At 31.8% G+C, this 12,975-nt stretch overlaps 1 protein-coding gene across 1 annotated transcript in view; it reads left to right on the top strand.

The window, feature by feature from the left end:
- Nucleotides 1–4,320: 4,320 nt before the first annotated feature.
- LOC132712708 (uncharacterized) overlaps nt 4,321–12,975 on the top strand; it is a 34,757-nt gene continuing 26,102 nt past the window's right edge. Inside the window, exon 1 of the mRNA XM_060695123.1 lies at nt 4,321–4,779. Coding sequence (XP_060551106.1) covers nt 4,451–4,779 — 329 coding nt within the window. The 5' untranslated portion in view covers nt 4,321–4,450. The remainder of the gene's footprint in view (nt 4,780–12,975) is intronic.

Raw genomic sequence — 12,975 nt, 5'->3', positions numbered from 1 at the left:
ACAGAACATTATTGTCTTCTATGTCACTTCTCCAGGTTTGTATAAAGGTGTCTATCAATCTCTGTTTTAAAGTTTGAACAAATCTTTTTGCATTAATATTCAACGGCTCTTCCCATATATATCCAAAACAATTAGAGTACAAAAAAAAATATTCTAGGGGCGTTCGTGGCCGAGTGGTTAAGGTCTTTGACTTCAAACCACTTGTCCCTCACTGCTGTGGGTTCGAATCCCGACAGGGACTTTGATTCTTTTATGTGAGGAAGCTATCCAGCTAGCTTACGGAACGTCGGTGGTTCTACTCAGGTGCCCGTTCGTGCCTGAAAAAATGTAGGGAAGGGCACTTGAGGTATTCCTCCACCAGTATAGCTGGAACGTCGCGATATGACCTATACTGTGTCGATGTGTTGTAAAACCCAAAACAAACAAACAAACAAAACAAAAAAATCTTTACAACAGAAACATAGTTTGACTTCCCGTCGCAACAATAGCAATGAATAAATTTTCGATACGATACAGTTATTTGAATGTATGATTTTAAACCAGAATTGTATTATTTTCACAAACCTTCTAAAAAACAATGAAAGGCGCCCCAGCTTCCCGTAAACACCAGCATTACTGGCTTAAGTATACGTTTACACATTTTTAAATGAACTCTTTCGAACTCCTTACATTTTTAGTTTTGCCAAGTTGAGTATCTCAGCCGAATAATTAAGTATTGACGACCCAACAAGAGCGTCAAAAAGATGTAACATTGTCTTAGGTGTTAAATGAAATTCTTGAGTGTGTTCATTGCCTTTAACGCTTTCACAACAAGTAACTAGACATTGTAATGAAAAAGTCCGTTAGAGTCAAATTCAACGCAAATGTAATTGAAGATCTTTACTATTTCAAGTTGATTATCACCATATGTCCATTGTTCGTTTAATTGCAAACCACCTGGCTTTCTGAAAACCATCACTTTTGTTTGTTCCGTGTTGACAAATAATCCCCATTTATCGCAATACGACTTTAAATTATCCAAGCTCCGTTACAGGTCATCGATATTATCTGCCATTACAACCATGTCGTCAGCATACAGAAATAATTTTATTGTGAAATCATCAAAATTGAGTCCACTATCTATGTTTGTGTTTAAATGTAGCCCCAGGGGTTCATATTTTTTTCCTTTATGTATATAGTAAAACTTAAAAAGTATTTAAAAAAAACCTAAGAGCTGGAGCTCAGATATTTAGTATGAAACATCATGATCATTTATTTAATAAATAATAATTTCCAAAAATATGGCTATTTTGTGAAAGTATCATTCATACGATGTGATGCGGTTGTATTATTGGGTCGTTTTGCACACTTTTGTACGTGTTTTAACCAAAATTAGGCAAAAGTGGCGTCCCCTCGTCAAACTGCACAGAAGTGTTTGCATAAACGGCAATGAATTGCACCGTGTGTGTGTAACAAGTTTAAAGAGCACATACCTGGGCTCCAGTCTCACTAAGCGTTTCCAGCAAAAGATAAAACAAAATTTATAAATTTCATTTATCGACAACAGCAAACGGCCATATATTTTATTCAACGCTTCTGCGATGAACACTCCACTGCCGCTGCGATGGACCCGCCGCTTCTGCGAAAGCTATGGCCAGTGAGAAGTATGATAGTATTGATCCGTAGCTGTTCTACAGAAATGATAAACATTCTCCTGTCCCTATCGCTCCCGTTGAACTTTCTAATTTCTGTAGAACAGCATGGATGAACACTAACATATACTTAGTAAATTGTCCTCTGTAAACTTTCATACTTAATTTTTGTCTGGGGCATAATTAAAAAAGTATTAGAGAACTGACCTTGAAATTTAATAAATAGACAGGTCACATTTTAAAAAAGCCGTACGTAAGAACCATAACGCTTTTTGACAGATATAATTTAATAACTTGCTTACAGTTTGTTATGTGCGCACATCTGCAATGTTTTTAGAAGTCTTGACACATTTCTAGCGCTAAAAGATGTATATTGCTGTCAATCATGTTGAAAAATTGGCCTCTCTGATTGGATAATAAATTGGTGCAAAATATTGCTTATTTCACAAACAGGTTTTTAATTAAATAAGTGTGTGTGGTTACCATTAACACTGTGATGATTTAACAACGGCTAATAAGAGTTGCTTTCATAATTTAGTAAATTTCATTCAACATTTAATAGCAACGCAGTATTAAAGTGACATATATAATCGCTATATTTCATATAATTAAAAGAACCTTTATATATACAATGATTATTTATAACAGGGTAATATAAAGAAGGAACCTGACATTTATCTAGATCCTTATGTTATCTGATGTATCCTTATCGAAGTCAGGAGATTTGAGATAACAAAAATAGGTGTAAATCATTTTACAGGGCAAACATAAAACATAATAAATTTTGATTCAGTAACTTCCTTTGTAACATGAAGTTTTATTGCAAGAGATGTTTATTTCAAGAAAATCAATTAAACATCTTGACAACTTATAATTACATTCAGATTCAACAAACAACAACAATTGTTTTGAATAAAGGCCTCCAGAGCCCAAAATACAAATTATATTCAAAGCAGTTTTTCATATATTTTAGCTGTGTCTACAACACACTTTGTTATCTATTTTCTCTTTTTATATAAGCTTTTAATAATTTCATGAACAAGGAAAGCAATATTATTTATTGTTTCCATATTTTAAGTTTTGTTTTAATTGTAAAAAATACAATTTTGAGTGCCGACTTTTCGTTTGATTATATATAAACATTTCAAATTCTCCTTATCATACTTATGGTAAGAAATCTAGTTAATAGTGTAGGATATTTTATTTCCTAAAATGAATCTCAAATGCCCATCATTTATCAAAGTCGGTTTTAAAGTCGGTTTTACATAAAACTAAAGAAGGAAACAATTTAGTGGTGTTTGACTTCTCTAATAACCCTGACTGTTGAAGGCGTTTTACGATGTTTAGTGAAATCGAAACCAGAAGGTATTTACTGTATGTATTTTTGTTGATTTGTTTCATGTTTTATATTTTCTGTTCCACACCGAATAAAGATTATAGCAAAGCAGACGACACTTCAGTGTGCTTTTGTAAATACGTGTTATAGATAGACAAATTCTGATCTGTTTATTTCATAAATTTGTGGTCTATTTGTTATAAACTGCATACACTCTAGCCTCCACAGTAGGTCAATAACTATGATTGTACCTTCTATCAATATCAACGATAATATGAATAAAACATAGTATAAATAGAATAGTTAGGGGGTATTTTTTATATTATTGTTAATATTGATAGAATTTCAAGTTCCTGTGGAATGTACATATTAATTGAGAAAATTATTTCAAGAGTACTACAGTAAGTTATAAACTTAATATAATTTTGCATCCATACATTGGAGTGTGATATATCAAATTTTTGTTTATGTAGATTTGATTTTTAACGTTATAAACGTTAAAAATAACTTAAAGTATTTATTTTGAAATAGAGAAATAGAATAAAGTCTCTTCTCAGTATGTTTAGAAGTTTTATTCAACAAGTTGAAATAATATGTAATAATACACACAGTCAATGAAACATGTATCAGAATTAATTCTATGTAATAATGTTATTCGGAATATTATGCGTATATATTATTTAATAATGCTATGCTATCCTCGAGGACCCTAAAAGAAAAGAAAAACAAAATGTATAATAGTATGTTTGGTGCTTATTAATGTTATTTATAAGGGGAAAAATTAGATATAAGAAATTAAAAAAATTAGTGTCTCATTACCGTTTACACGTATCACGATCAGGTGATTGCACATAAATAAGGACTGAGTAAAATTTTAAAAACGAAAGCAGGCAAAGGTAAGTATTTATCTTTAGTATTCTTATTTATAAATAAATTATTGTTCGATATCATTAAAATACTGTACAAAATGGTCAAATGTATTGAAATAATCTGTTTTAAGATTAGTCTCAAGAAAATCACTATTAAAATGTAACATGAGATAAAAAAAGTTGTTTATGATATATGTTTACATACCAAAGTTCATAAAATACCCGTACAGGGAATTATCGAGTGTACTTGACAATAATTCTTATGTTATTGTACCATTACTTATCAAGAACATATGATTCTATCTATATGTATTTGTGAAAATATTTTCTTTCAAAATCTGTGGGCCCCAAGAAGGATCGTAGGTATTGTTTACAAACAGGATGGGAGAGAATCTCATTTATAGTAAATTACATGTCTGATTTAGAAAAACTTAAACATCTCTCAAACATGGATATGGGCGCATTGTACATATATCTTTTTATGAAGATACAGTTGATATATTGTTAAGGTTTTCGGTTTTTCATTCCATTCGATAAAAAACTAAATATTGTATAATTCATCTGATGCTTTCAGTGAATAGATTTACTTAGATAAAAAGATAATTTATTCCAGAATGACAGAGGGGAGCAATTTTCAATCGTTGAAAGACGGTTCTGATGCAGATTTTGAATTCACGTGTACACCTTGCAGCAAAGACAATATTAGAGAAGAGGCTGACAAGTATTGTCCTGAGTGTCAAGAATATTTGTGTAAGACATGTACAAGATACCATAGCCGACTCAAGGCTTCACAGGAACATAAACTGCTGGATAAAAATGATGCCAATCGAGTCTTACATGTGAAAAAGACTAAATGCCAGTACCACGCTGACCGAGACATTGAAATGTACTGCAAAACACATGATATGGTTTATTGTACGATGTGCATTGCAACAGAACATAGGTACTGGTTATAGTTAACATATTAAACATTTCAAGTAGTCTTGTTTGTGAAGCTAGGTTTAGTTTTGGCTGATTTTGTTTCTGCTACATATATATTGATGTCTTAATTACATGATATATATATATCATGTAATTAAGACATCAATATCAATTTTAGATCGAATGTAGCCTGTAGTGTTAGGAGATTATTAACTGCTCTTGTGATTAATATTAAATTAGGATTAGCTTAAATACATATTTTTGACATTTAAATTATATTTTCTAATCATAAATAACCTCCGGCCTCATTTTATATTGTAGGTCTTGTGATGTAGTAAGATTGAAGATTTGTCCAAACAAAGCGTAACCCAAACGGAGATTCAAGCCCTATTAGATGAGACAAAGAATGTGCATGACACTGTGAAGTCCCTGACAGTAAAACAGAAAGAGAATGTAACTGCAATAGATAAACAGAAAGAAGTTATTGAAGAAAAACTAGATGATACAGAGACAAAACTTATAGAACATATTAGAAAATTAAAAAGAGAGACAGCAAAATTTTTGAATGATAAATATTCTACATTGAAGGAAGAACTCGTGTCTTCTCTCAGTGTATCAGGTCGGACAGATCAAGACTTGAAGCAAACTACGGAACAACTGCAATTGATTGATAGTCTGAACTTCGAGCAGAAATTTGTAAGGATAAAGTTGATGAAGAAGACTGTCAAAGATGCAAACACTTTCATTACAGAAGGTGCGACAGAAGGAACAAAATTTATCGATTTTACTGTAAATAGAGAGCTGACGGACATCTTCACAAAAGTAAATTATTTAGGTGATGTGACAACCGGAATTGTCGGTGAGCAGGAATTAAAACAGAGGAAGTACAAAATAAAGTCAACGAAAGAGATCAATGTGAAGCTGAGTAATGACAATTGGAAATGTTTCATATCTGATATCTGCAGACTTCCTGATGGTACGATACTTCTGACTGATTATTACAATTACAAAGTGAAAAAACTCAACACTAATGATAGTGTCGAAAACGTCTATGGTTCTGATTTTAGGCCTACAGGTATGTGTAGTGTTAGTAATTGTGAAGTGGCTGTGAAATTATACAACAATAAAATACAACTATTTTCCGTTGGCTCACCTCTGTCCAAAGGAAGGACAATAAATATAGAAAACGGTAATCAGCTTGGATTAACAATGTGTTGTGGTGATCTATGGTCATCAGCCTCAAATGGTGTTAACGTATACAGTACATCATCTAATCTTGTTAAATCTATCGTCAAGAATCAAAACGGGAAGTCTATATTTAAATCCTCAGTTCAGCATATGGCAGTCACTACTGACAAAGTGATCGTGACAGATAACTGTGATGGAGCTGTTTGTCTTAACAAGGATGGTATGGTCATCAGAGAGCTGAGAGACAGTAGATTGAAGTTTACCGGAGGTGTATGTGTAGCTGATGATGGAACGGTATTCCTATGCGGATTCAGATCTAACAACATAGTTATGTTTAACAGTGATGGTAACTGTCTCGGAGAACTGATTGGGAAAGACTCTGGCTTGAATACACCAGTCAGTATGTTCTTCGACGGGACAAAAAATAGGTTAATTGTTGGATTTTGCAACAAAGACACCCTATTTGTAATTGAATTTGCTTAAGATAGATCGCAATTCTTAAACTTCTAACCGGTAAATTCCTTAAAAGAAATTTCTGCTGGATTGAGATGTTTTACAATATTAAGAAATAAATCTAATGTATTTATTGGCTATAGATGCGAAATAACTATCAATGTTGTTTAGTACTTGGTTTATATTGACGTTTTCAATCAACTGAAAACCTCGTGTCATAAAATCAATATGAGAATTATTTAAAATGTTATTTGCATGCGACATTGTTTTAGTCTTTCGATGCTCATGCGTTAGTCCTAAACGCTGTTTAGAAAATAGAAACGTTAATTAAAAAATATATTTTAAACTTTTGTAGAACAATCTTTGTAACACTATCATTCTTCTATAAAAAAAAGATGTAATGCCTGTCAGTTATATATAATATGATATAAAATCTTTCTCAAATTGTGTCATTTGTTGCAATTAAATTTAAAATTAGAACTCTGTAATGGACAGATTCTGAGATTTTTATGAAGATGATGCAAAAGGAACATGTATCATTCTTAAACGTTTTATGCTTGAATTGAACATGTATTAAATTTACATATGCAATTGCAGATTGATTTTGTGTGATGAATGTAAGAAAATTTTAATAATCATGATCTTAAGTTAGATTGTCATTTAAATATGTTTGAAATGTCGGAACATTACTGTAGATAGGGAATTTTTATTTTCGTTTATATTCACAAAAGGAATACAATAATCTATACATTTTGTCAAATTCACAAGTGTTACTTACATGCTATAGACTCAGTTTCCAAGAAAAATACTTGTACCTACTCGTAAAAATCAGACAAGAATAAGACTTGAGTGAAATCATACTATTTTGAATTTTTCCAAATGACATACGAACTATAAAAAGTATAAAGTGGTCATACCTATTTATTATGTATTAATGGTTATATGCTAATTGAAGTGGTAGGAGTTACTCAGTTATTACTTTTGTTTTCATTACTTTCTTGATAAAGAATCGTTATACGTTCGTTTTACAGTCCAAACAAACTTTGAACTTTCTTGAAATAATAAATCATTAAAAAAAGAGCCGTGATCGAGAATCAAACTCAGATCGCTAAAACGCAACTGGCAACAGAGATATCCACTGTGGCATGGAGGCATTTGAATTTCATGAGTTTGAAAAAAACATTATTTATTTTGCTAATTTGCGAACATATGCAACCTTTTGAATTGACGAATTCGCGAAAAAAGGTCATATAGGCAAGTTTTCGCGAAATCTTTGTGACACAAAAATATCCAAATCTACAGTATTTCACAAGTTCTGATTATGACACTTCAAGCATGAGAAGAAGTTGTAATCGTTCCTTTATTCTAATTTGGAAACCAAATATTTCTGTACAACTTCAGGCATCATTGTCATCCAATGGCTTGGTTTCGATTTTTAAAAAGTTCATGAAATCATCTATGTAATGTAAAATATCTTCATGAAATAAAAACAATTATATTTTTTTTTGTAAAAAAAATTAGTTGATATGTCCACAGTAAAGAAAAAAGAAATGAAATCTTCCATTACACGCACGCGATTTTTTAGCATCTGTCTCAGAAGGTTCATATGGATCTATCATTTAGCCTGCCTTTTTATGTTGTCAAATAACCTACTTATACACAGTAATCCGGATGTTATTGCGTGACTATTTATACTGCGTGCTTAGAATATTTATTTAGTGACGCGGTGGTCAAGTCCACTATAACGGTGTAAAACAATTATTATAGAACAGAACAAAACAGGATATTTATTTCGTTTTTGGACTTGAGCATAGCTCCTCGTCCACAACAATAATGATTACAATTCATTATCAAAAACTCAAAGTAAACATATCTTACATGTGCAATTAAAGATACACAGCATATATATTATACATATATCACAAAGTTAAAAGTTATATTAGAGAGTGATCTTATTAAGTGTTAAATTTAATGAAGAGCTTTGTTTATGATGTACATGTATGTATAACTATTCGTTCAATAAGAGTTGATTTATAGGTGTAGCTTTTCGCTTTACTTATTTTATGATAGTCTTACCATTAAAGCACAATTAAAGATCCTGTTACACAATTTTCTTATGGTTTTATATAATAAATGTGATGCTCAAGTTAAGGTTAATCAATTTTGTAAGTTCCTAAAAGCATTATTTTTAAAGATATTACCGAATTAAACATTTGATGTAAATAAAGGGAGGAAATAGAAAAAATATTTTCTTTAAAGTGTAAGTCAAATTTTTCAATAAGAATTGAATGCATATATTTTAATAAGAACACATAATATGTACAAATATCTGCAGTACATATTTTAAATATTCTTCGATGTTTGAAAATTGTTTTATAAGCATAATTATATAAACATAATTATGTAAATTCACTTAAGTGTGGTATACTACCTCAATCACAACATACAGGATCTGCTAAATTATTTAAAGTTAGGCTGTTTTGAGTTGACAGTAGCTGTAGTAGTTTGTGCATGTTAGGCCTTTTATAAAAATATCTGTCTATATATCTTTTCCTTAAAATATTGTATTTCTGACACATGAGAATAAAATGATATTCGTCTTCAACGTCTCTATAGCTGAACAGATTTCACAGAGTCTATCACCGCCATACTTTCTTTGTTGACCATATCGTCCACTTTCAATCTGTAATTTGTGAGCGCATTTACGGAACTTAGTGATGATATGTCTGAAAGTTTATTTCCAGTTCTACTTAAAGAATCTCTATATCTATTGTCTTCTATGTCACTTCTCCAGGTTTGTATAAAGGTGTCTATCAATCTCTGTTTCAATGTTTGAACAAATGTTTTTGCATAAATACTCAACTGGTCTTCCCATATATATCCAAAACAATAAGAGTACAAAATATTTTAGGGGCGTCCGTGGCCGAGTGGTTAAGGTCGTTGACTTAAAACCACTTGTCCCTCACTGTTGTGGGTTCGAATCCCGACAGGGACTTTGGTTTCTTTCATCTGAGGAAGATATCCAGCTAGCTTACGGAACGTCGGTGGTTCTACTTAGGTGCCCGTTCGTGCCTGAAATAATGCAGGGAAGGGCACCTGAGGTATTCCTCCACCAGTAAAGCTTGAACGTCGCGATATGACCTATACTGTGTTGATGTGTTGTAAAACGCAAAACAAACAAACAAACAAAACAAAATATTCCTTACAACAGAAACCTAGTTTGACTTCCCGCCGCAACAATAGCAATTAATAAATTTTCGATACGACACAGTTATTTGAATGTATGATTTTAAACCAGAATTGTATCATTTTCACAAACCTTCTAATAAACAATGAAAGGCGCCCCAGTTCCACGTAAACACCAGCATTACTAGCTTAAGTATACGTTTACAAATTTTTAAATGAACTGTTTCGAACTACTTACATTTTTAATTTTGCCAAGTTGAGTTCTCTTTAGGGATTCTTATTTTCTCTATTGTACATCCCCGTATCTCAGCCGAATGATTAAGTATTGACGACCCAACAAGAGCGTCAAAAAGATGTTACATAGTCTTAGGTGTTAAATGAAATTCTTGAGTCTGTTCATTGCCTTTAACGCTTTCACAACAAGTAACTGGACATTGTAATGAAAAAGTCCGTTAGAGTCAAATTCTACGCCAAGGTAATTGAAGTTCTTTACTATTTCAAGTTGAGTATCACCATATGTCCATTGTTCGTTTAATTGCAAACCACCTCGCTTTCTAAAAACCATCACTTTTGTTTGTTCCGTGTTGACAATTAATCCCCATTTATCGCAATACGACTTTAAATTATCCAAGCTTCGTTACAGGTCATCGATATTATCTGCCATTACAACCATGTCGTCAGCATACAGAAATAATTTTATTGTGAAATCATCAAAATTGAGTCCACTATCTATGTTTGAGTTTAAATGTAGCCCCAGGGGGGTCATTGTTTTTTCATTTATGTATATAGGAAAACTTAAATTTTGAAAAAAAAACCCTAAGAGCTGGAGCTAAGATATTTAGCATGAAACATGATCATCATTTATTTAATAAACAGCCAATAATAATTTCCAAAAATATGGTTCTTTTGTGAAAGTATTATTCATACGATGTGATGCGGTTGTATTATTGGGTCGTTTTGCACACATTTGTATGTGTTTTAACCAAAATTAGGCAAAAGTGGCGTCCCCTCGTCAAACTGCACAAAAGTGTTTGCATAAACGGCAATGAATTGCACCGTGTGCGTGTAACAAGTTTAAAGAGTACATACGTGGGCCCCAGTCTCACTAAGTGTTTCCAGCAAAAGATAAAACAAAATTCATCAATTTAATTTATCGACAACAGCAAACGGCCATATTTTATCCAACGCGTCTGCGATGAATACTCCACTGCCGCTGCGATGGACCCACCGCTTCTGCGAAAGCTATGGCCAGTGAGAAATATGATAGTATTGATTCGTAGCTGTTCTACAGAAATTATAAACTTGTCGCTATCGCTCCCGTCGAACTTTCTAATTTCTGTAGAACAGCACGGATGAACACTAACATATACTTAGTAAAGTGTCCTCTGTAAACTTTCATACTAAATTTTTGTCTAGGGCATAATTAAAAAAAAGTATTAGAGAACTGACCTTGAAATTAAATAAATAGACAGGTCACATTTTAGAAAATGCCGTTCGTAAGAACCATAACGCTTTTTGACAGATATAATTTAGTAACTTGCTTACAGTTTATGTGCGCACATCTGCAATGTTGTTAGAAGTCTTGATACATTTCTAGCGCTAAAAGATGTATATTGCTGTCAATCATGTTGAAAAATTTGCCTCTCTGATTGGATAATAAATTGGAGCAAATATTGCTAATTTCACAAACAGGTTTTTAATTAAATAAATGTGTGTGGTTACCATTAACACTGTGATGATTTAACAACGACTAATAAGAGTTTACACACAAAACAAGAACATGTAAGTATTATATACAAGTAAAATGGTTTCCTGCGGGGAACATTTTTAATGATATAAAGATATTTCATTTAACTATTTTCAACATTGTTTGGGGGATAAATAAACGTTTGTATCAGGAATATAGTTAACAATAATCGATCAAGATAGAAGAAGGTCTTTGGAAACTGGTGACCGTTAAAGACCTGAGACCGGAGAAGGTCGAACATAAAACAATTATTTCTTTTTTTAAGAAAATGATTAAATACCATTTTCTGAGTAATTCCGGACAAAAAAATAAAGTAAACACACAAGTTTACGCAGAAAACATCTCTATTTAGTATGGCAGTTGCCACTACGAATATTTTAATTTTGTAGATTTTCAGTATAAAAAAAAAATTGTTTGAAAAATTTTAGATAAATATTAAAGAAACATTGATAATTTTCAAACACATCATTCAAGTTTTTCCACCTTAAACGGTAAAATAATTATAGAAAATTAGAAATATCACGTAATATTTTTTTTGTTGTTAATAAGGTGTAATTCGGACTAATTCCGTAACCTACCGGCAAACGGTATTTAGCTAGGTTTTCGAAAAGATCAATTAACCAATCATGTACGGTTTACAGATCACATGCTCCTCCATGTACCGAAAACAGGTCACGTGCTCCTCCATGCCTCAAAAGTTAAACGCGTACCAATACCCTGCGGTCTTCAGACCGCAGGGAATGGAGACCGCAGGGAATAATGGATTTGTTTCATAATTTAGTAAATTTTTTGCAACATTTAATAACAACGCAGAATTAAAGTGACATATGTAATCGCTATATTTCATATAATTAAAAGAACCTTTATATATACAATGATTATTTATAACAGGGGAATATAAAGAAGGAACCTGACATTTATCTAGATACTTATGTTATTTGATGTATCCTTATCGCAGTCAGGAGATTTGAGATAACAAAAATAGGTGTAAATCATTTTACAGGGCAAACATGTAACATAATAAATTTTGATTCAGTAACTTCCTTTGTAACATGAAGTTTTATTGGAAGAGATGTTTATTTTAAGAAAATCAATTAAACATCTTGACAACTAATAATTACATTCAGAGTCAACAAACAACAACAATTGTTTGAATTAAGGCATCCAGCACAAAATACAAATTATATTCAAAGCAGTTTTTCATATATTTTAGCTGTGTCTACAACACACTTTGTTATCTATTTTCTCTTTTTATATAAACTTTTTATAATTTTATGAACAAGGAAAGCAATATTATTTATTGTTTCAATATTTTAAGTTCTGTTTTAATTGTAAAAAATACAATTTTGAGTCCCGGCTGCGGCGTGCCGACTTTTCGTTTGATTATATAGAAACATTTCAAATTCTCCTTATCATACCTATGGTAAGAAATCTAGTTAATAGTGTAGGATATTTTATTTCCTAAACTGAATCTCTTTGAAAATGCCCATCATTTATCAAAGTCGGTTTTAAAGTCGGTTTTACATAAAAATAAGGAAGGAAACAATTTAGTGGCGTTTGACTTCTCTAATAACCCTGATTGTTGAAGGCGTTTTACGATGTTTAGTGAAATCGAAACTAAAAGGTATGTACTGTATGTATTTT

Source organism: Ruditapes philippinarum, unplaced genomic scaffold, assembly GCF_026571515.1.
Source record: "Ruditapes philippinarum isolate M1 unplaced genomic scaffold, ASM2657151v2 ctg3285_1_1_1_1, whole genome shotgun sequence".
Taxonomy (NCBI): Eukaryota; Metazoa; Mollusca; class Bivalvia; order Venerida; family Veneridae; genus Ruditapes; species Ruditapes philippinarum.
This window is presented reverse-complemented; position numbering and strand designations above follow the sequence as displayed.